General features: G+C 40.1%; 1 protein-coding gene across 2 annotated transcripts in view; it reads right to left on the reverse strand.

Annotated features, from left to right (window-relative positions):
* Positions 1-23,857, reverse strand: part of ABCC4 (ATP binding cassette subfamily C member 4) — a 235,430-nt gene that overhangs the window by 37,548 nt on the left and 174,025 nt on the right. The window contains exons 25-29 of one of the 2 annotated variants that reach the window (XM_054012155.1): positions 22,928-23,119; positions 14,446-14,601; positions 6,874-6,963; positions 6,267-6,439; positions 697-802 (exon numbers count right to left, since the gene is read on the reverse strand). In XM_054012155.1, the coding sequence (XP_053868130.1) occupies positions 697-802; positions 6,267-6,439; positions 6,874-6,963; positions 14,446-14,601; positions 22,928-23,119 (717 nt within the window). The remainder of the gene's footprint in view (positions 1-696; positions 803-6,266; positions 6,440-6,873; positions 6,964-14,445; positions 14,602-22,927; positions 23,120-23,857) is intronic. The other variant, XM_054012156.1, reaches the window with a different exon arrangement.

Here is a 23,857-nt window from a genome sequence, read left to right on the forward strand (position 1 = left end):
CCAAACCCTTCCTGCAACCTTCCCCACTCAGGGTAGTTATTCCTTCAAGCCTGGGAGCCCAAAATGTCCAGTTTGCACCCAGGAAGTAAGATTGTGGGGGCTGGGGGCAGAGATAAAGGTGATGGAGGGAAATCAGGTACCAGAAGTATAGGCTGGGAAGCGGGGCTGTTTGGAGAACAGCAAAGCAACTGAGCACTGGGAAGCTGAGGAGAGGATCTGCTAAAGCTATCTACAAGCTCCCTCTTTCCCCTGGCACATAGGGGAGGAAGAATTTTATGACCCAGGCTAAACAACATTGCAGGAGCCAAGGCCCAGGGACTGCAGCCAGGTTGCCGGGAGAGCACAGCAAAAATATCCCCTCCTGAAAAATAATCAACGGATTTCACTTCACTGAGTCTTTGTCAGGGATGAGCTGGGGGGAGCGAGAGATGGCAGTGAAAGATACTTAATACATTTATATGTCTGCAGAGTACATGGGACCCTGACTGTAGAGTACAAATCTGCATCAGCAGAGAGAGTGACTGGGTGATCTAATAGGTCTTTTTCCATCCTTAACTTCTATGAGCTGCTAGTCAAGGTAGTTTTACATAGATTTATAATTGCCAAAACCACCTTCTCTTCCTCCCTGGATCAGAATAAAAAAAAAAACCCAAGTCTATTCAATCTTATTTGAACCAATGCTGTTAACTTTCTTACCATAATCCTGTCACTGTCGATAATGGTGTTCAACCTGTGTGCAATGGTCAGCACAGTGCACTGGGCAAACTTTTCACGGATTGTCTTTTGAATCAACTCATCCGTTCTGAAACACAGAAAGAGCAGTGCAAATGGAAGTGAGAGAGCTACATGAACAATGATCTGACTGCAGAGAAGTTCTATGATTGTACTGTAAATAACTGTAACATCAGGAAATATTAATTTGCAGAGGTGCTGGAGTATGTCCTTCCTTCAATACGGTTTGGCACGTCATGAAAGAAACCCAAGGGAGGATTCTGAAGGTTAAGGATGAAAATGTTTCTTTTTCAAAGAATTTCCACTATCATGTGCACCAAAGATCAGCGGTTAAAGCAAGATGGAACTGGGGGAGAGAATGGCTCAGTTTCTTCTCCCTGACTTGAGGAATCAGCACCTGCTCCCACTTTTCCTCAGCTAGTGCAGTAAGAGATCCCACTGCTTTAATCACCAAGCTAAATCACATCCATCCAAAGGTCTAGCACTATATAAATCTTCCAAAATGTCAATCTAACTTTTTATTTCGAGTCTGAATGAAAGTATCTACAATAAGCAAATATCCCCTATTGAAATTAACCCAGCAATATAAAAATATCCATATATTACATAAAAGACATCTCTTTAGTAGTTCAGGACCCACAATCTCTCTCCAGAAAAGGGGACAGCCCTGTGAATATGTTTATTACCTAAAGATGCAAGACATAAAGATAGCAGAACATCAGCTCCCTGTGGAACCAGGACTTTGGGGGCACATGGTCCCAGTGTGAGCAGAGCCTTCCTTGGAGTTTCCTGAAGAAACTGCCTTTTAAGAAGGCCCCTGTCTTCTCCCAAAGGAGAAAAGTCAGGAGCAGTAGAACTGCCACTGAGGCAGGGTTACGGGGGACAGCTGAGCTTGCTCCTCACCCATCCCTCATCTCCCCTGGAGCCAGACTTTTCGAGCACTCTTGTTCCAGCAGCCCTGGACCACAGGCAAGCCCTTCTGGCACCTTCAGACCCCAAACCATGGTAGTATTAGAGCACTCAATCCATAACAAATAGGTTTTCTGCCCTCTTCTCAGGGACCAACCCCTGCTATTCTCTCTGCTGCTGTCAAAGGGGGAAAACCAGGGCCCTGACAATCTCTTAGTCACCTGGGAGACAGTAGTCCAGGGAAGAGAGAAGGCCCTACTATCTGAAGCAGTTGTGAGGATAGTTTATATACACCCCTCCTCTCCAATAATTCTAGACAGAGGGGTGGTTGGAGATGGTCTACATAGAAGAAAGGGAGAAACAATTTTTTAAAAAGGTCAGTAAGTTCAGAACCATTTTTACTGATGGGTCATTAGGGGAGCACAAGGAGTTATAGCTTAATAAAAAATCCTGAAAACAATTAAAAATAAAGTTTAAACAAGTTGTGCCCATTGCCAGCCTTTGTAGCCACACGAACTTACTATCATCCTTGTCCTTCCGTTCTTCCTATTGTTTGTTGCACTCTCTTGTTGCATCTTTTAATAGTAAGTTCTTCACGGCAGATGCCATGTTTGCTTATATTTTGGACAGAATCTAACACAATGGGGCCTTGATCCCTAATAATAAACCAATGGCTGCGTGTATGTGCAGTTTCAAAAAGTTCTGAAAGTGAGACTGCCAAAAGAGTTAACCATATTAATTAGAAAAAAGTGGAGGCCCATACTTAAAACAGTACAGGTTACAAAATAATATAGAACCTATCATTGATAGGTACTGAGATAGATTCACCCCAAGATTTATGCAGATTTTGGAGGAGAGTCTGCTGGAGGGAAGGGGAAAAGGGGGTTGTGGTTGTTGAAAGCAACTGCAACTTTACCTTCAACAAGGGAGGGAAGGAAGCAAGCCTCAAAAAAGGCCCCACCCAGATTTAGCTGGAAAATGGGTGTGGGCCAGAGAGCCTGGGCTGACTGAGTGCAAATGCCATTCCCAATGTGAATTACAGCTACCCACCCAGTGGAAAACTGAGGCAAAGTAGCAGTGGCTTTGCCATTCCTCAGGGTGAATTCGCACTGGGATCAGGCACCTCTGTGGACCAGCTTCACTAGAGCCGCGATCCTTCAGGTACGTTTGAAAACAAAAACCTGATCTGAACGTTAACCAAATAATGAGTACTTGTGGCACCTTAGAGACTAACAAATTTATTAGAGCATAAGCTTTCGTGGACTACAGCCCACTTCTTCGGATGCATATATGCATCCGAAGAAGTGGGCTGTAGTCCACGAAAGCTTATGCTCTAATAAATTTGTTAGTCTCTAAGGTGCCACAAGTACTCCTGTTCTTCTTTTTGCGGATACAGACTAACACGGCTGTTACTCTGAAACCAAATAATGGTAGCTGACAAAGAAACCCAACCCTATTTTAATTAAACATCATGCAAACAGATTTATCTGGGGATGAAAAAGGGATGTAAATTCTCCAGAAAGTTTCACAAGTCTCAATTACTGGAGATTTTCCAAGACATAACGCCAGAAATAAAGTGATTCATATCATTTCCAATTGTAATGCCGAGGGTTTCATGTGCAACTTTTAAGAATCATTTAACTACTACAGAATTATTTTATTCATGGAGATAAAATTTCCAACTTCATGTCCATGAAGAAAAGCTAAACTTGTGCTAAATTTCCATCAATCATCATGTGAAATACTTATACATTAAGACTTTACATAAGACCACCAGGCTTATGTAAACTTTCATATTTAGACCATTTTCTATTTGGCAATAGACTGCAGTATTTCCTGATGTGCATCCTATTAGGTTGCACTACTTAAAAGTCCACCACCACAGCTACGCCCAAGATTTTAAGAAAAAGGTAGTGCAAACTGCAGTGCAAACCAACTCAAAGAAGAAACTCCAAGTTAAAGTTGATACCTCTTCAATCATTTGTATTGCAATGCTTATGGTTGCTATTAGTAAACATTTACTTTATTGCAAGTTTCAGAGTAACAGCCGTGTTAGTCTGTATCCGCAAAAAGAAGAACAGGAGTACTTGTGGCACCTTAGAGACTAATAAATTTGTTAGTCTCTAAGGTGCCACAAGTACTCCTGTTCTTCTTTTTACTTTATTGCAGTATATCTGCAGCACATGTCAAGTAAGATAATTTAAATAGATAGTGCAAATAAAAAAATAAAGATGTCAAAATGGGGAGGATGAATAAGAGGATATGAAATTTCCATTGGTCTGATTAAATCACAGATTATATCACTTTTTAGCCAAAAATAAGCTAGCAGCCCAAAATCTATGGAGAAGGAAAGGCACTTTCTTCTCTAAAGATTTTAGAAATGAAATGCATGTTTCACTGCAAAGCTTCTCTGCTGGCACCACTTCTCTCCCAGGAAGAGGTTACAAAAATGAGTCATGGGCAGATACCTCAGTGGAAGGATGAATTTGTGGTTCTGGACTCCATGGGAATCAGGAAGAAGTCTATTAATTGCTAATGCTAGTGTTTTTGTTTTTTTGTTTTTAATACAAGTGAAAACAAAATAGCCCATTTCTTCTGTGGAAAGAGGAGTGCCACCTTGGCTATCGTCAGTGTAAGAACTGACAATGATACTTTGCTTCCAGAATTATAGACTTACTATAGGTAAACAAGGTACAGTTAACTGCAGTTGGGAGGGTTTCACTGGACACCGCCCTTAAATTTTTGAAGTTTGGCATTCTGATACAGAAGGGTAATTTCTCCCAGCACTGGACCATTACACATCTTGCCAGTCTCTCACAAAGTACTAAAACAGTTTGGCAATATACAGCACTGCAGTGGTGGAAGTAGCTGTGTATTGTGTACAGAATGACCGACTTCTTTGGGGAAATCAAGAATTTGTACTACCTCCTCAGAAATGGCCACAAAATCTGTAGGTTTTGCATGTGGCAATATGTTCACAACTCTTCTGTCAGCTTTTCTCTCTCTGCTAGCACCCAAATTTAATTTTCCTCAGGGAAACTACAACCAAAGTGACCTACAGTGAGCAAATCAAAAACCAAACAGGCCCCAATCCCGCAAGCTGATCCTCACAGGAGGTCCACCTGCACTGATCATCTTGCATGATTAAAGCATTACTCTCCTTTGCCAGGATGCCTACAAAAAGCTCGACAACAGTTAGGCTGCTGGTGTGCAGAGAACTCTGCCTATCCTGCTGACCAAAACTTTCTCATTGTTTCTTTGAACTCTGCCGTCTGTCTATATCCATCTGTTGTCTAATCTTATACACAGATTGTGAGCCGCTTGGAACAGGGACCGTCTCTGTTCTGTGCTTGTACACTGCTTAGCACAATGGGGTCCTGTTCCATAACTAGACCTCCCACATGCTGTGGTAATTCAAATAAATAATAATATTAAATATAGCACGCTGGAATACTACAGGCAAGACTTCTCACTAATGCTGTTCAGATCCTTATTATATCTGGAATTGATTTTTGTAACTCCTTTTATATTTGAATATCAAAGCAACTCCACTGCTTGCAGCTAGTGGAAAAAAGTGCACTGAATGACCAGTCATGAACAGAAGGCATAAATTCTTTGACCAGTGAGTGAACTACAATTTGCTTTGATGATAAAAATATTAAATGCATCTATTTGAGGGACTTGCTGCTTTATTGTCCTTGGATTTTCTCAAACCATAGTTTGGTGGAACTATCTGTTCAGCTCAAACTGATGCAGCATATTTGCAGTGTTTTCAAAAAATATGGTCTCTTTTACTTATTCCTACCAGTGTTCAAAGGAGCTTTAAAGACTACTTTATTTTTTAGTTCTATAATATTTGAAGATCTCTTTGGATTTTGAGTTCCTCTATTTAATGGGTTTTATCTGTAACCAACTGTATGTACTGAATACCATCCTGAGCATTTGGAAGGAATGAGATCTAATAAATATTATTTGTTATTTGTCACAGTCATTTTTCCTTACAAGGCTTTGTCACTATGTGCACAGGATACCCTTCCTGGATCAACAGACCCCAACGCTGTGCCTAACTTTTTCATCATGAGGTCCCTCATCTTTGTAGGATGGTGGTGGCCTTAGAATCTTTCCATTCTGTGAAGTCTGTCAAGAGATTATCTTTTGTTTGCAGTGTAGCTGTGCCGGTCTTAAGATATTAGAGAGACACCAACAGAAGTTGGTCCAATAAAAGATATTGCCTCATCCATTCTGTCTCTTTAAGAGGTTATCTTGACAGTGCTGATCTGCATTTCCAAAAGGAGTCTTTTATCCATGGCTGCTGCAGGGTAAATAGCTTCGAATGTTAATTTACGCACAGAAATCAAGGATATTTTTCTCTTTCCGAGGACAAGCCTGTATCTATCCCCTCTCAGGATGCATTCAGGGGAGCTTTCGTGATCAAACCCCTTAAGACATGTACAGCGTTTGGTTTGCCTGCTCTGATTAGGCATTAGTGATGCCATCAGCGTTTCATGAAAACACAAACCCCAGCACAGGCTGCACAAGATATGAAGCTTTTCAGTTCACCTCTGTGTTACACCAACCGTGTACAAACAGGATAATTCATTTTACTGTGGCCTTTGGTGTTTTACCTTGCGTCCACATTTGCTGTTGCTTCGTCAATAATCAGAATTTGATTTTTTTTGAGAATTGCCCTGGCAAGGCACACGAGCTGTCTCTGACCAGCGCTAAAATTAGATCCAGATTCTGCCAACTGTGTCTCCATTTTATCAGGAAGTTCTTCCACAGCCTCCTTCAGTTGCACCTGTAGGTATGCCAATGCACTGTAGGATGAGTAACTCATTTCTAAACAAAATATTGTTGTTGTGATTAGGTTGCCTATTTTTTGTTATGCTTTACACAACAATAAGCGTGTAAGATTTACATGTCATACTCATATCCACACACTATGTAATTCAATTCTACAGTTAAGTCTAAAACTGTTTAAAAATCTATTTTTAATTAATCAAAATATATCCTGCATGATAAAAAATATTAATGCAAGATCCAGCAGGTCAATGTTATATATAGAGACATTTATATACATTTACACACCCCACAATTGTTTTCCTTTCTTCTGTCAGCCATATCCTCACTGAATCCAACAAAACCAAATCAAACCTAATATGTATAAACACTATGAATAATGTTATTTTATATGTGAACATTAGATACAAATGATTAGATATTTGGAATTACCTCTTCCAAGACATTCCACAGCTCTTCATCAGTGTATTCATTGAAAGGATCTAAGTTTTTTCTCATAGTTCCAGTGAACAGAACGGGCTCCTACAAACCAATGCAACATTACATTTTACTTTTTATATACACTTAGTTTTCATACTGCAACACAGAATTTAAACACAGTAAAGCTGATTTGAAGCATGCATGGCACATATATGTAGTACAACAACAAATGATTCCTAGTACAATGCAAGGAAAAAAACAGTTGTGATTCTTTTTATATCACAGAAGTAATAAAAGAAAAGAAAACTCAAAGGTGTATTAGGGGCATGTTGAAGAAAAAATAAGATAAATACATAACAAGCCTGCATGAAGATATTTAATAAAACAGATGAAACAAATACAGGTATTTTGACAAAATCGAAATATATGTAACAATTTATTCTGTCTGTACTTGAACTGCATATCTGTGCTACTTTTGACACCACAACACTTTATAGTATATTTACAAGCGAGGCAATTAAATCCATCGACACTGTTAGCGGAAACAAGCAACAACAAGAAGATCAACTCAACACACTTACATTCCTAGGATACTTGGGTGCTTTTGAAACTCTGCTCCCTACCTATATAAGGCACAGACAGAGGAGAAGACTCAAGTGGCTCAAGAGGTAGAATACAAGGTGTTGGGATTTTTGTTTTATTTCAGTCTGGAGAAACCCTCCAAGTTTAACATTAAAGCATCTGAAAGATAAATAGATTTCACAACTTTTCTGCAACATTTACGTCTACACATGTATCTGTTAATGATGGTTAATACTAATACTTGTACTTCAGTAGCACCAAGAGAGAACTGGGGCACCTCTAGGCAAACACACGGCAAGGCATAATCACTGCCCCTTAGAGTTTACACTCTAATTTCAAACAAGACTTAACACATTGAGTGTGACAAACCCAAGGAGAGAACAGGACGGCAAGACAAGAGTGGCAAAGAAAACAACACACACTTACACAGGCTAGATACATGCCCAAGTTGATGGTTCCAAATCATCTGAATTTTCTTTTTAATCTAGCCATGACTGACTGATTTCTTGTAGGTGTCAGAGCAGAAAAGGAGCAGAAGTATAGATTAGTTCAGGGAGGGAATTCTATATTTTGGACAATGTGGAAGAAAGTCTGGAGATATTTGTAGGAGAAGCAGACAAATGGGCATTAAAGGACAACATAATTGGCAGAGCACAGGGTATGGGGGTGACAAGAATGAGCAAATGACTAAGGAGGGAAGAGTTGTAAAGAGTCTTGAGGGGAGGTTAAGAAGCTTGAACTTGATACAGTGAAATTCAATGAGCAAGTGAAGGGAATCAAAGAGGGAGAAGGAGGAGGATGATTATGGCCTATTCTCCCAGCTGGGGCAGTAGGAATCCCCTCAGACCTGCTGCTGGCATCCTAATGCCCCCGGTGAAGACAGCCAGGATATACTATTAGTCCATTCTATGGAGGGACTGAACATACCCTGGGTTAGGGCTGCTACCACTTCACAGACCTCAGGCAGGAATGTGATGACATCCTTGGTTCCTGAATTTACTAAAATGTTGTAGCTTTGTTTTCTAAAACATTTTGCCCATGTAAAAGGGTTCGTATTCCTTCCTTCATTACATAGGGAAAAGGCAGCCTCTGATCTGCAGTCTGAGGACTGATCAACTTTGGGGTTTTCTGCTCTTGGATTTCAGTTGTGGCCACCCCACTTTTCTGCCTATGGAGTTAGTGAGCAAATGGGGTTCACACCACCCCCTCCCATCTTGTTTTGATTGTCATGTTCTAGCACCCCATACCAGTTAATGAGCTGGAACTGGAATCTGGTGAGGGGGTCCCATACCTGCTAGATTTTCATTCTTCCTTTTTTAGCCTCTGTGTGGGTATGTAAAATCACTGTTAAGTCACTGGTGGGATAGGTGTGCACTTTCATGCTTCTTGGGATAGAGACAGCCTTTGCAAAGAAGTTGTCACCCTCTGGATCCTCATCCAAGAGAAGAAATGCCTAGGGTATCCCTCTAAAATTCCCTGGCCTCATCTTGAGAGGAAGGGAAGCTGGAAAGGATGCCTGCCCCTTGCCTAACGAGAAGTGTCCTATTTAAAGACTTGTGGCAGGACTCATCTGGGTTGGACTCCTGGAGCAGGGGTGGGGTGCCTGGACTCCTCCTCCTGTGAGCCGATCAGATTATTCCTTCCTTTCTGTATTCTCTCTCTCAGTGTGGAATATATTGTGGCTTGATGGGAGGCAGACCCTCTCAAACTAGTCCAACTCAGAGCCTCTCCCCTTGGCAGAGCAAGGGTCCACAAACTGTGGACAGGCATGGTCAAGCTCTCCTGAGCTGCTAAATAGAACTGCCTTGTTAGATGAACACTGCTTGGTCTCTGGTTGGTGCCTTCTGGGCAATTCTGCCATGAAGAGGAGAGGTAGAGGGACCTGTCAGGGAGGCACTACACTGGAAGACCCAGAGGGCAAAGACGTCCATGCTCTGAAGGGAAGAAGAAGTGTGAGAGAATGAAAAGACCAGGAAATAAGTTTGTTCCTACCCAAAGGCCCCGAAGGAAATCAAAAGGTTAAGGCAACAAAAGTGGGAGAGCTCTGAACCACTGAGCTTTAGCCCAATGCCACAAACTGATCTTCAAGTCAACAAAAGCAAGAGGGACATGATTTTACCCCAGAATTCTCTACTAACAGCCCTGAATGATATTCAAGCAGAGAAGGCACAATCTGAGAATCATGGACTGGAGGAAATGTTAGGATGTCAGTAATTCTTGGTGTCATACACAAGGTAATCCAAGCCAAAAAAAAAAAAAACATCATCATGCTGTTGAGGACTGTGAAATATATGATTTGTTACCAGAGTTTCTTAAATCTACAATTTTTTTTTTAGAAAGAGTAAACATTTGTTTATATGATATGATTTTTTTAAAGACATCACACATCTTAAAGGTTAAATCCTGCCCTGATGAAGACCCCATGTAACTCTACTGGTGTCTATGGACCTGCATGAGGATGAAGAAAATCTGGATAGAATTTGGACCTAAACCTTTTATGATGATGTGTTAATTTTTAAACCATTCCTGGAGTATTATTATGAAGGTATTGATGATGGCAGAATGTGGTACAAAAATGTAATAAGATAATGTGTTTGTTTTCTTTTTATTTTCTTGTAATGTGCCATGTACTTGAAAGTATTTGTTGCATCAGGAAACTTAAATAAAAATCTGTTGAATTAGCAAAGGGGTTTAATACAATGGTTGAGGAAACATTTTTCTTTAAAAAAACTACACTGCAAGTAATTTGTTTAACAATACACATTTTAATAAGTTATTTGAGATGTTTTGAAGGTATTATTAAGATAATTTTCCATTCAATCTATTTTTATAGGTTGGCAAAATAAGAAATTGAATTTATAAAATGTTCATAACTATTATGTCATCCTAAAAGCAAACATGTATTGCAACAGAGATAAGGATAATTTTTAATTATCATTTCTGACACAGACTAGTATTTAAAATAGCCTGCTTTATGGGAGGAAGTTAATAAGCCAAACCTGTAAATAATTGTTGTAAAAATGCTTCAGTCAGGGTAACAGATAATATTTACAGACAGACACAACCTTCAAACAGGTCCATCCAAGCAAACAATTAGAAACCTAAGCACATTTTTATTTCTGTGGGTAGATATTTAAATTCACATTTAAGAAAACTTCAGTCTTGTTTCTCACCACTCTCTGGAGAGTGACTCAGTTAGCATGCTACACGATATATTTTACTGAACGCCTACAGCTAGACTACATAGTTTTCCCAGAGAATGCTGAGGATTGCAGCTACAAACTGTTGCTCCATGTTATGTAGCTATTTTTATTACTTATACAAATATTAGTAATATAGTACAAAATGTTTATTATAATATAATTATTCCCCCACCCTTCAAAATGATTAAAGTCATTCCTTGGTCTTAGACCTTTGCATATACTTAGTAGAAAACAAACCTCTCTCTATCTGGAAGAGAAACCCTACCTGCTAATCTTCAGACACTTAAAACCCCTGAGGACTATGCCAAAAACCTTCTATATAACTAGCAAGATAAAAATAATAACATTTTACTTTATTAAAATAATTTTATGGTCAGGTCAGAAAACTTCTGCATGAATAACATATACAATTAATTATGAGTGCTCAAGGTGTGGAGACAGCATTTGATCAGCAGTTTTCCATCTCTAAAGTTATATTTTGTTCATCTGGGATCAGATATCCAAATGTGGAAATCACCTGAAATATTTGTAGTTAAAGTTCTCAAAACCCTGTAGCCTTTGAATGAACTGATCATCATCCATTTTCAGGAGAAAAGAACATTGTGCACAAACAAAAGAGAAAGAATTTAAGTCTATGTAAAGTCCTCTTTAAATAGAAAAAGGTCACTAACTCCACTGAGTAGCACCACTGTGCATTAATGAAGCCTCCAGTATGCAGAAACAAAAGACGGCCCACATTAGGCTGCAATCCAATTGTATTTCTTTGCTAGTAACAGCATACCTACCTCTTTTTGTTTGGCTTCTATTCTCAAGAAAAAAGAAAGCCAGGTGACGAAGAGAGGCATTAAAGAGCCATTGCTTGTTAACCTTCTGATTACATTCACAGTTATTTTTAAAAAGAGAGATAATAGAATATAAACATATAAAACAGTACATTAAGTGAGTGCTACCTTGATTTCTTCACCCTGCTGATGGACCCACAAACATTCAGACACCAATATGGTAAAAGGCTTCTGGATCCAACATTATTAAACAAAACAGAATGGAGGCTGGAAATTAACAGTTAAAATGCTACTTACCAAACAAATCCCACTGGTGTCTAACCAAGTGTTTCCTCCCGTCACCCAAACAAATAGGATGAGCTACCTGCAAAGCACATGCCTCCTAGGTCATGTGTTCATGAAAGGAATAGGGCACTGCAGAGGGAGCACCCTATAGTCATGGCTGCTAGAGCCATGTTCCCCCCTCAAAGGGGAATTATGGCCAGAGGATAGGTCAGAGTCCCCATGGAATCTGGTGACCTGCATAGGCCCAGCTATCCAAAGGCATGTGGGTCATACAAAATTCTTCTGCTGCAACAATGTCCAGCTTGCTCTTTCAGTCAGCTGTAGGGTCAAGGTGTGTGGCTGCTCTGATGAGGAAAAGGGCTACTTCCAGAACCACCACAAGTATGCCCCTCATCAGGTCTAGGATGGCAGCTTTATGGCTTTGTAGCTGGTAGCATCATCCTCAGCCAGGACCTAACACATGGCTTGTGCCTCTTCTGTTAATAAACTGAAGGCCTAGAACAACTGCCCTCACTGAACAACATTGGTCACTACTCAGAGGTAGGCATCAGGGTCATCATCCAGTCCAATCTTGGACAGAGGAGGGCTGGTACTCACTGGCTGCTTAACTGGTGTCCTTGAATTACTGAACATAGGGAACATAGCTAGTGGATCACTGCTTGGGCTTGTTTCTCCTTTGTGATTTACAGTAAGAACGGCTGTTGTTGGGCTACAATTGGTTCTGCTGCTACTGTCCATCATCTAGTTTGTGATCTCTTCCATTACTCCCCTTTTTTATACCTCTTTTGCGGATGAGGTTCAAAAGAAAACTTCCAATCAATACCACATGCAGAATGCTCTAGAGGTCAGCAACAAGACTCATCTTTTTGAGGAGAAGAGGCAAGACATTTTTGGGAGAAGGTTTTCAGCTCTGGAGTTTGATCCCTTCAGTAGTCCAAAGCCAGAATATGGTAATATTTAAGATGCAGTGCAAATAGCACAGGGGTCAGCAATCTTTCAGAAGTGGTGTACCAAGTCTTCATTTATTCACTCTAATTTAAGGTTTCGCGTGTCAGTAATACATTTCAATGTTTTTAGAAGGTCTCTTTCTATAAGTCTATAATATAGAACTAAACTATTGTTGTATGTAAAGTAAATAAGGTTTTTAAAATATTTAAGAAGCTTCATTTAGAATTAAATTAAAATGCAGAGCCCTCCGGACCGATGGCCAGGACCCAGGCAGTGTGAGTGCCACTGAAAATTAGCTCGCGTGCTTCCTTTGGCATGCGTGCCATAGGTTGCCTATCCCTGAAATAGCACCTCTTCAGACTGGCATTTTAGCTGGTAGGAAATGTATGGTCAGTTCTGGAGGAAGGAGGAAAGTCATTTAGAAATTAGAAAGACTCTGTTGCTGGAGAGAGGAGCTGAGGGGGAAACAGATGTTTAGTTGTGAAGTCTTGTTTGGCCATTGATATTGTTTATTATTAATTTTTGTGCTTACACCCAAATAATATGATGATATGGACATAGCCAGTAAAATAAGAAAACATTACAAACATTCATGTCAATCAGGTGCCTAAAGCACCAATGCAAAAAAAAAAAAAAAAGAAAAGTGTGTTTAATTTTCACTCAGAAAATAATTCAAATACATGAAAAACCAAAAATCACATACTGACAAACAAATCTGGATTTCAGGAGCATGTATGTGTGTGGGAGAGGACAGCAGGGTTTCTTTCTTTGCTTTTTTTATTTAAAAAAAAGAGAACAATAATAAAACCCTACACACACACATTCTCTGCTGTACCACTTTCCATGTAGTCCAGTTGAGGGGTGAGAGATCAGGGAACCCGTTGCAGATCTGTGATTCTCTGCCCAGCTCCTGCCCTGGTGCAGGTTGCACAGCTGGCAACAGCCCCCAAGGGATCATATGCCAGTTGGATGTTGCTGGAGTGCAACACACTCCTGCCATGCCCTGTCTGCATCTTTCTCCTGGTGGGGAAGGTGGCCTACTGCTTGCACTCCCCTACACTCCTGTCAGAGCAGCACGAAGAGGACAGAGAAGAGGAAAGAGTCAGACCCAAAGGGCTGATCCTATATGTTATGGAAGAGGCAGTCTGTAGGAAAGAATGTGATCTTATTCAAATTCTTTCAAATACATCAGTTTACAGAGAAGCACAATCTCAGTTATTGTCTCTTAGCAGTTGTTGAAGAATTAGTCCACAAGAATGGACTGATTTAAATGATCAAAACATTTTGCCGTATTTTCAGACTGAATCATTTGGATACTAAATATATAGACTCTTGTTTTCAATTTAGTAATCCTTTGCAGAGATATTATGGAAAACAATAGCCACTCGTATTTTTAGGTTCTAGCAAATGTATTTTATGCTCTGTGTTGGCTCTTCAGCGGTAGTTAGCCAGCAAACTTAATTCAAACTGTTTCTAGAATTGTGCTGATATTGATATCACTTATGCACACACAAAATAATTGGTTGACGTGACAGAAATCCATAGATAATGAAGTTATTAAAAAAGCCGTGATTATTTCAGCTCCATTCTAAGGTTACAGTGGGAGAACAGGGAAACTTATATTTACAAAATGGACAAGGATGAAATTCAGGTATCTAGGAGTACTGCAAACAACAGAGAGGGGAAAAAGAAAAAATGATTATAAAAATGATCTTGACAGAGATCTTTGAAATGTTACAGCCCTAAAATGAAAATGCATGTGGAGGACAAAGTCAGCTTCATACCTGAGGTATGATTGAAATTTTCTTCCGCAAGTCATGAAGTCCCAGTTCTGATGTTAAGTACTTATCAATCCAAATTCGTCCTTTGGGTTCAGCCAACCGAAAGAGGGCTGCTATCAAAGAGCTCTTTCCAGCTCCTGTTCTTCCCACAATTCCAACCTGCAAAACCAACCAAGCCAGTATGATTAACCCTAGTAGCTTCCAACATAGTATTTGTAATACTCTTCCATTAATGTAAACTGAGATTTATTAAAAGGCAAGGCAACAGGTAAATTCCTTAAAAATGGTTGTTGTTTTTTAAAAGGTAAACTCTAAGAAGAACACCACCCTGGAGTCGGATGGGATTATTAATTAATTAATTAATTAATGGAGATATCCTATCTCCTAGAACTGGAAGGGACCTTGAAAGGTCATCAAGTCCAGCCCCCTGCTTTCACTAGCAGGACCAAGTACTGATTTTGCCCCAGATCCCTAAGTGGCCCCCTCAAGGATTGAACTCACAACCCTGGGTTTAGCAGGCCAATGCTCAAACCATGAAGCTTCAAGAATTTTCTAAATCATCTCATTTAAAGGTGAAATGAATGTTTTCTTAACAAAAGGCCTCCCTTAATATGAGCTGCTGAATGCCTAAATGAGAGGCAATGTGGCCAAGTGGATAGAGCACCGGACTGGTACTTAGGAGTCCTGCGTTTCATTTTCAGCTCTGCCATTAGCCTGTTGGGTGACCTTACACTAGTCACGTCACCTCCCTGTGCCTCAATTTCTCCATCTGCAAAAAGGGAACAATGACACTAACACTTCTTTCTAAAGCACTTTGAGCTCCACCATTAATAGTATTAAACAAGCATTACTAACAACACTTGAGACAATTTTGAGTCAGATTCTGATGACCTTACTCAAGTTGAATAGTATCTAATTCAGAGGTCGGCAACCTTTCAGAAGTGGTGTGCCGAGTCTTCATTTATTCACTCTAATTTAAGGTTTCGCGTGTCAGTAATACATTTCAATGTTTTTAGAAGGTCTCTTTCTATAAGTCTATAATATAGAACTAAACTATTGTTGTATGTAAAGTAAATAAGGTTTTTAAAATTTTTAAGAAGCTTCATTTAAAATTAAATTAAAATGCAGAGCCTCCCAGACCAGTGGCCAGGACCCAGGCAGTGTGAGTGCCACTGAAAATCAGCCCGCGTGCCGCCTTTGGCACATGTGCCATAGGTTGCTTACCCCTGATCAAACTCAATGAGGAGCCATAATAGAGTCAACAACAGGGCTACAAAAAGTATCTGAGCAAAGGGCATGGAGAGATGGTCCTAATGTTTGCCATAAGGAGCTGCAGTAAAGAAGAAACTAATATTGGCTGGGGCAGTGGATTCCATTTATAGCCTAGCTTTGAAAGTTCAGATCCTTGCAGGGGACAGAGATGCTGCTTTTCTCAAAGCTCTGAATACCAGAGCCACATATCTCATAAGCAGGGATCTCAAAGAAGACATTTGAGGGAATTAAGAAATCTAGTTAAGCACAATAAGTGGAAGGAGGCTGACCAATCCTAGAATATACTATAATGCACAACACAGTCTAAAAATCCTCTAAGAAAAGAAGAATTCACAAAAAGCAAATCTGCCATTATGGCTTCACAAGGAGCCGCTCAAAGAACAGAGGATTAAAAAACCATACTGGCAACAACAACAAAAATGGACGAGCAACCCAACTAATACATTCACAGAAAATGCAGGGAAAATGTAAAATAAGGAAATGCTAAGAAGCCTAATGGTATGGAATTAAAAAATCTTTTACAAATATATCAAATGAAAAAACACACACTTAGGGAGATTGTATGTCTATTAATAAATGAAGAAAGGGGCAAAATTAATGCTGACTAAATATGACTCAGATAGTGAACTTCTTTTTGCAAAAGCCTGTCTTCATCAAGAAGCAGGTAAGGATTACTTAGAAAAATGGAATGTACACCCTATCAACTGTCTCACAGAGTGCAGCTTGGGATAACTCTCTCTATCGATCTGCTCTGGCAGAACCTGTTACAGTAGAACCTCAGCGTTATGAACACCAGAGTTACAAACTGACCAGTCAACACAAACCTCAATTGGAATCAGAAGTACACAATCAGGCAGCAGAGACCAAAAAAAAACCACGCAAATACAGTACAGTACTGTGCTAAACTAAATTACTTAAAACTACTTAAAAAAAAAAAAGGGAAAGTTTAAAAAAAAAGATTTGACAAAGCAAGGAAACTGTTTCTGTGCTTGTTTCATTTAAATTAAGATGTTTAAAAGCACCATTTTTTTCTGCATAGTAAAGTTTCAAAGCTATATTAAGTCAATGTTCAGTTGTAAACTTTTGAAAGAACAACCATAACATTTTCTTCAGAGTTACGAACAAGTCAGAGTTACAAACAACCTCACTTCTCAAAGTGTTTGCAACTCTGAGGTTCTAGGTATATATTACATTCAGTTCTAGGCACCACATTTCCAGAGAGATATTGGCAAACACTGGAGGGATTTCAGAGAGGAGCAAGAAAAATTACCATGGACTGGAGATACTGATTTATGAGGGAAGACAAAAGAGTTAAATATGCACAGCAGTGATTCTCAACCAGGGGTAAGGAGATGTCTTCCAGGGGGTAAATCAACTCATCTAGATATCTGCCTAGTTTTACAACAGGCTACATAAAAAGCACTAGCGAAGTCAGTACAAACTAAAATTTCATACAGATAATGGCTTGTTTATACTGCTCTATATACAGGATACACTGAAATGTAATTATAATATTTGTATCCCAATTGATTTATTTTATAATTATATGGTAAAAATGAGAAAGTAAGCAATTTTTCAGTAATAGTGTGCTGTGACACTTTTGTATTTTTATGGCTGATTTTGTAAGCAAGTCGTTTTTAAGTGAGGTGAAACTTGGGGTACACCCAATACAAATCAGACTTGTAAAAGGGGTACAGTAGTCTGAAAAGGTTGAGAACCACTGATGTACACTATAGCATGGCTAAGTGATTAAGAAGGCACATGACATCAGAAGAATATTTGAAAAGTACAAACACCAAACAAAATTGGGCAATTATGTAGCGTGATACACAGAGATACTGAAATGATATTAAGGAAAGGAAAACTTAAGGTGAATATCAGGAAAAAATTTGTAACAGAGAAATTAAGATATGGAATAGGCTCCCAAGCAAAGTGGCAGAACCTGCATTTAAAAAAAAAACACCCTAGACTAAGCACAAGAAAATATACTGGAAGAAGCAACTTGGAAGACGGACTGGATAACCTAAAAGGTCTTTTCTACCTCTAACTTTTCCAATTCTACGATTTTACTGAATAACTGATTCACGTAGGTGTGTACAATCACTAAGTACACCTCTACCCCGATATAACACGAATTTGGATATAATGCGGTAAAGCAGTGCTCCGGGGGGGGGCGGGGCTGCGCACTCCGGTGGATCAAAGCAAGTTTCACCTATATCGCGGTAAGATTTTTTGGCTCCCGAGGACAGCGTTATATCGGGGTAGAGGTGTACTACGTAAGTGCTAATAATTATTTTACTGTTACCTAAAATACAGCTTAGTTTTAGCAAACCTGTTTAAAGGAATGGTATAAAAGTAAAAGGAAAAAAATAATTGAAATAATGAGAAATATTTCTGAAGAAACTCTACTAAAGCTCCTCTTCCTTCAAAAAGATAAATCAGAAAGAAAAAGCTATATGGAAAACACACATAAAGTGTTTTAAAAAGAAAGAGTTCAAAAGCATTTCTTTTGAAAACCTTATTGATATACACTACTGTATTAACAACATGAAGAAAAACATTATCAAAAATAAAGTAACTCTTAAAATGAAAATGAAGCTGCTTGTATATTGTCAATATCTCTCTTTCAGGCAGGCATCAAATGAAAGCATTACATTTTTCAGTGTTTGACCAAAAATACAAATGGATTTCTCTAAATTGACTACACGCTGCTAAAATCAGCATGAATTTGAACTGGCTCTCAGTAAACAGGATTTTATTCCCTGTTATAAATCATGTTATTCAAAAGGCACATTATTTTTCCATATACAGATCATAATCAAATCTGTCCTGCAAAGCTGAAACCAGGCAGGCAGGCCCTTGTGCAGCCCTACTGAAGCCAATGGCTACCTCCATACACAAAAGGGTATATCAGCAGGATTGGGTCCCTGATTACTAAACACAACTCAGATTTAGGTCATCCAGACAAAGAAAATAACATATGTTTAGCAAATGTATGAACCGACATGTGTTACTGTGTTTTTAAACACTACTTACCATCTAGCTTTGACAAAGACAGCTGTGTTGTGTTTAAAATCCACCACTATTTTTCGCCTGGTCTACTTTTAAAACTTATACCATAAAAACATAAAAACTTAAGAACGGCCATACTGGGTCAGACCAATGGTCCATCGAGCCCAGTATCCTGTCTTCTGAAAGTGGCCCATGCCAGGTACTTCAGAGCAATTAACAGAACAGGGCATCCATTCCTTATCATCCAGTCCCAGCTTCTGGAAGTCAGAGACTTAGGGACATCCAGAGCATGGGGTTGTGTCCCTGACCATCTTGGATAACAGCCACTGATAGGTTTATCCTCTATGATGGGGTGGCCAAAGTTACTGACACTCAGATGCATATGATAATCTTCAGAAGTTCAAGAGCGAGGTGCAGCTGTCAAGGTTCGGGACATCAGCCCCACAGCAGGGTGGTGGGGCTTGCCTGCCAGGACTCAGGGAACTTGCCAGGGCTTCAGCCCCATGGGAGGCACCTGCCCAGGCTCAGGGCTTCAGCCCCACTCCTGCTGAAGGATCTTGCAGGGATTTCACTTTTGGCACTGTACCTTTTAATTTTTGTTTAACTAACTTCCTCACTTTTGTCTAGTTCCCCTTTCTGAAATTAAATGCTACAATGGTGGACTGCTTTGGTGTTTTCCCCACAACAGGGATGTTAAATTTTATTATGTTATGGTCAGTATTATTAATCGGTTCAGCTATATTCACCTCTTGGACCAGATCCTGTGCTCCACTTAGGACTAAATCAAGAATTGCCTCTCCTCTGGTGGGTTCCAGGACTAGCTGCGCCAAGAAGCTTCCATAGTGTAGACATAGTCTTCATCTACATTAGTTGCTAAGTGTTGTTTGAGGCCTGAGAGGACAGTGAGAAAATACTTTGGCCTATTCTATATTTAAACCTTAAGCCAGGTAGACTGAAAAATCCTGTGCATCGTAGCTATGTCAACCTAACCCCCACTGTAGAGGCAGCCAGATTGATGTTGATAGAAGAATGCTTTCATTGACCTAGCAACCATCGCTCAGGGAGATGGCATTCCTACAATGACGGAAAAAACCTTTCCATCACTGTCATCTGCGTCTACACTATGGGATTGCAGTAGCATAGCTTTGGTGCCATAGCTGTACCACAGTAACTCCTGTAGCATAGACAAGGCCTGAAATGTTAGCAACTTCTAGGTTTTCAAGAAATGTTTTCCTTTTACTAAAATCCAGGGAACCGGGGCAGATACCTGGAAACCTATTATTTTACACATTATAGTGGTGATGGCCTACTGTCATACCATGTGATACATTATCAAAAACAGTAGCTTCTAAAAAGGAAACCAATCTCTCTCCAGAGCTGCAAGAGTTTCAAACTGGGCAAACTTACTTTAGGATGACAAACCCACAGCACAATCACTCAGATCAAAAAAGCAACAAGCGTTTAGCCACTGTCTGGGTACCTCTCCTATTTCTGTTCTTTTATTTTACTTCTGTTTCTTGCCATGAAATTTAAATCTTCTTATTCACTATTACACTAGAGTGGCTTATTATAACTGCTACAGAGCTGCCCCAAAGGCAAGGAAAGTACAGAGAAGATAAACAGCTTTTTTACTACACTTTGTAAACTCCTTGCCCTCAACTCCCACTTACCTTTCTCCATGAAATTATCTTTGAACAGGATAGAAGGGCTGAATTCTTGTAACATGCTTGTTATTAAAATGATTCACTTGAGGAATGGCATGGTGGTTGGGGCTGAATGGAAGTGTGTGTTACAAATTAAGCCAGGGCAACGATTGTATAGAACTGAGCCAACCTCCCAGGGAAGATTTCTTAATCAAAAAACGTATATCTGCATTTGAAATGTGGCAAAACACGAATTAACACTGCAGGGCTCTAATTTCATTTGGTCTCTGGGGGAAACTTGCCCTATCACACTCTTTCAATTGAGATGGTTTCAAAATTGGGATGATGGGGCAAAGGGAGAAGAGTCAAAAGTTTTCAGAGTGAGGGGTTTTATTTCTGTGTTTCTTTTGGCTAACAATCTCATTAATGCTGATAGTTAATTGGATAAGTTGCCAAAAGGAACTGAAGTAAAATCCCCACAATCCTAAAATTATGAAATTGACTTTTTCCCCCCCTTATCTCTCCTTCTCCCCCATCCTGGGATTATGTGTGTGTGTGCGTGTGCACCCTCCTTTATTTTTTATTGTCACTGTCCACCTTTTGTGTTACCTCTCCCTGCCCCTTTTGTGTTTCCTTTAGTGGATCCTCAGTGTCCCTTTGTACAACTCTACTTATCGCCCCTCTTTCCCATCCATACTTAGCTTCCTAATAGTTTAGCTTCTCAAGACGAATGCTGATGGAAAAGGTATTAAACTTGTATCTAAACTGGGGGAAAGGTCACATGCAGTTAGCTTTAACTAACAAGTTAGTTAAACTCAATCCATCCTGGACCTTTTTTCCCCTAATGGATACAAACTGTTGGAATCATTAGAGCAGCTTTGTCTTCTCAGTGGCAGAGACAGAAAATGCTCTCAAGCAAAGTGTGATGCTCCTATTTCTTTGTAGTTAATAAGAGTAATGCATTCATAAGGTGGCTAACAGTTTAGCACAGTGGTTCTCAAACTTTTGTACTGGTGACCCCTTTCACATAGCAAGCCTCTGTGTGCGACCCCCCCCCCTTATAAATTAAAAACACTTTTTTACATCTTTAACACCATTATAAATGCTGGAGGCAAAGCAGGGTTTGGGGTGGAGGCTGATAGCTCACGCCACGCCATGTAATAACCTCATGACCCCCTGAAGAGTCCCAACCCCGAGTTTGAGAACCCCTGGTTTAGCATACCCTTAATTATTCATTTCCTTGCTTTTAAATTCTGGGCTTTGTAAACGACGTCTGGCATGCATATTGTTTTCTCTTAGTGACCTTAGTTGCATTTTGAAATAAAAGCCATGATCATGCAATCAGATCTGTGCAAGAGGATCCATTCAGCTGGGCTGAGTCCCACTGAAGTCACCAAGCCTCTGCACACGCACAAGGATTCAGATCTGCCCACATGGATCCAATCACAGGACCAAGGTCTGCGTTTGTTTTATTATAACTATTTGTATTATGTAGCACCTAAAGGCCGAGCCCTACTGGGATAGGCACTTTACAAACATGTAACAAAGAGAAAGTCCCTGCCCTGAAGAGCATACAATCTAAGTGGTGTTTGTTCTTGGAGTTTATGCAATAGGCAATCACAAAGTCCCTAGTTTCCCAAGTTCTTAAGTAGGTTATTTACTCGTAACCACGCATATTACCAAACATTACTGCATGACTTATAGTAAGTAAACATGCTTTATCCTTTAGTAAATATGAGTACTATAATTACTTTTTTTTTTTTTTTTTTTTTTAAATACAGGCCTCATTTTCTAAGGATAGTATATTTCAGGGGTGGCCAAACTTACTGACCCTTTGAGCTGCACACGACAATCTTCAGAAGTTCGAGAGCCGGGGCGTGCCTGCTGGAGCTCAGGGCTTCAGCCTGGCAGGGAGTGGGGTCTTGGGGCTTCAGCCCTGCGGGAAGTGCCTGCCAGGGCTCAGGGCCCCCTTCCTGCTGGCAGAAGCCACAGGCGATGCATGGGGGGGGTCACATGGGGTCACGTGCCTCCCCCCCTGATTTTTGCTAGGGTTATCTGGCCTCCACTCGGTCAGTTCCTGGAGCCGGCAAGCTGGAAGTTGCAGCCATTCGGAGAGGCAGTGGCAAGCAGCAGGGAGAGCCACTGCTTTTGCTGCTGCCTCTTCCTGCAGAGCTAACATGGGGGAGCTGCAGGAAGGGGCCACTGAGGGGGCATACCTGGGGGTGCGACTCAAACTGTTTAAACCTTTAAATTGTGCCCCCCACTCTCAGCAGGCACCAGTCGTCTCTGGCAGAAGCCCCTAGCCCTACCACCCCACTGCAGGGCAGACGCCCTGAGCGTTCCGCCCCAGTCTGATAGGCAGAGAATGGAGGGGTATAGGGGACTCCACAAGCTGCATTTCAACTATAAAAGAGATGCATGCAGCTCACAAGCCACAGTTTGGCCACCCTGGTATATTTTATAGCACTGTATAGAGTTGAAAAAAAAAAAAAAAGACCATAAGGTATTACCTCCTTAACGAAAATTGTGTCTATTTGAAGTAAGCATGCAATGCATACCTTTTCTTTTGATTTAATTAGAACAGACAAGTGCCTCAACGCCAAGGGTCCATCTAAGCTGTAAGTGAAATTAACATTTTCAAAGGCTATCACTCCTTGGCTTGGCCATTCAGCTGGTGGAGGTTTGTTGGACTCCCAAGGAGCTTCCTTTTCAAGTTCTGTGTATTCCATTACTCTTTCTACTGAGATCATCTAGAAAAAAGTCACACAAGCAATAAACTCAAACTCTTTTATATTTTGGGTAACATTCTGATTATAAAAAAAGCTACAAAATGACACCAGAAATTTTCTTTCAATCATATGGGGGGTGGGGAAGAGGACGAACCATGGTACTGTCCTATTTTTATTAAATAGAAATGCAAGTCTTACCTCCTAACGTAAGTCCCGATCCAGCATAACATTTAAGCATGTACTTAATTTTAAAGCATGTTAATTGAGTCAATGTAAGCATTAATTTGAGGACAATGGGATTACTCACATGCTTAAGTGCTTTGCAGGACTGGAGCCTTATTTTCTACATGATAGGTTGTCTTTCTCCTGGGCATCTATGGGAGTAGTACTAGAGATCAGACTTACATCTGAGCTACAGGAAGACCCAGCCTATTAGTAATATCATTGATAAGTTTATCATTTTTGTGTGTATTGAGCCACCACCATCTCTGGGGTTTCACCAATGAGCTTGTCCCTTGCAGCTCTGGCTAAGGTTATTATGTGCTTGGAATGAATAGCTGTAATTCATCAGCAGAGCCAAATCAGTATACTGGTTACTACAGTATTGGCTGGATAGCTAGCAGATTTTTTTTTCATATCCATGGACATACAAATATCAAAGAGACAGCAAGATTTATTGATAACTGAGATTTTACGGGATTCTAAATGGAAAAGACTAACTAACGGAACTAACCCCTCCCCAAATTTGAGACACTTGGG

The sequence above is a fragment of the Malaclemys terrapin genome, chromosome 1 (genome assembly GCF_027887155.1).
Source record: "Malaclemys terrapin pileata isolate rMalTer1 chromosome 1, rMalTer1.hap1, whole genome shotgun sequence".
In the NCBI taxonomy this organism is placed as follows: Eukaryota; Metazoa; Chordata; order Testudines; family Emydidae; genus Malaclemys; species Malaclemys terrapin.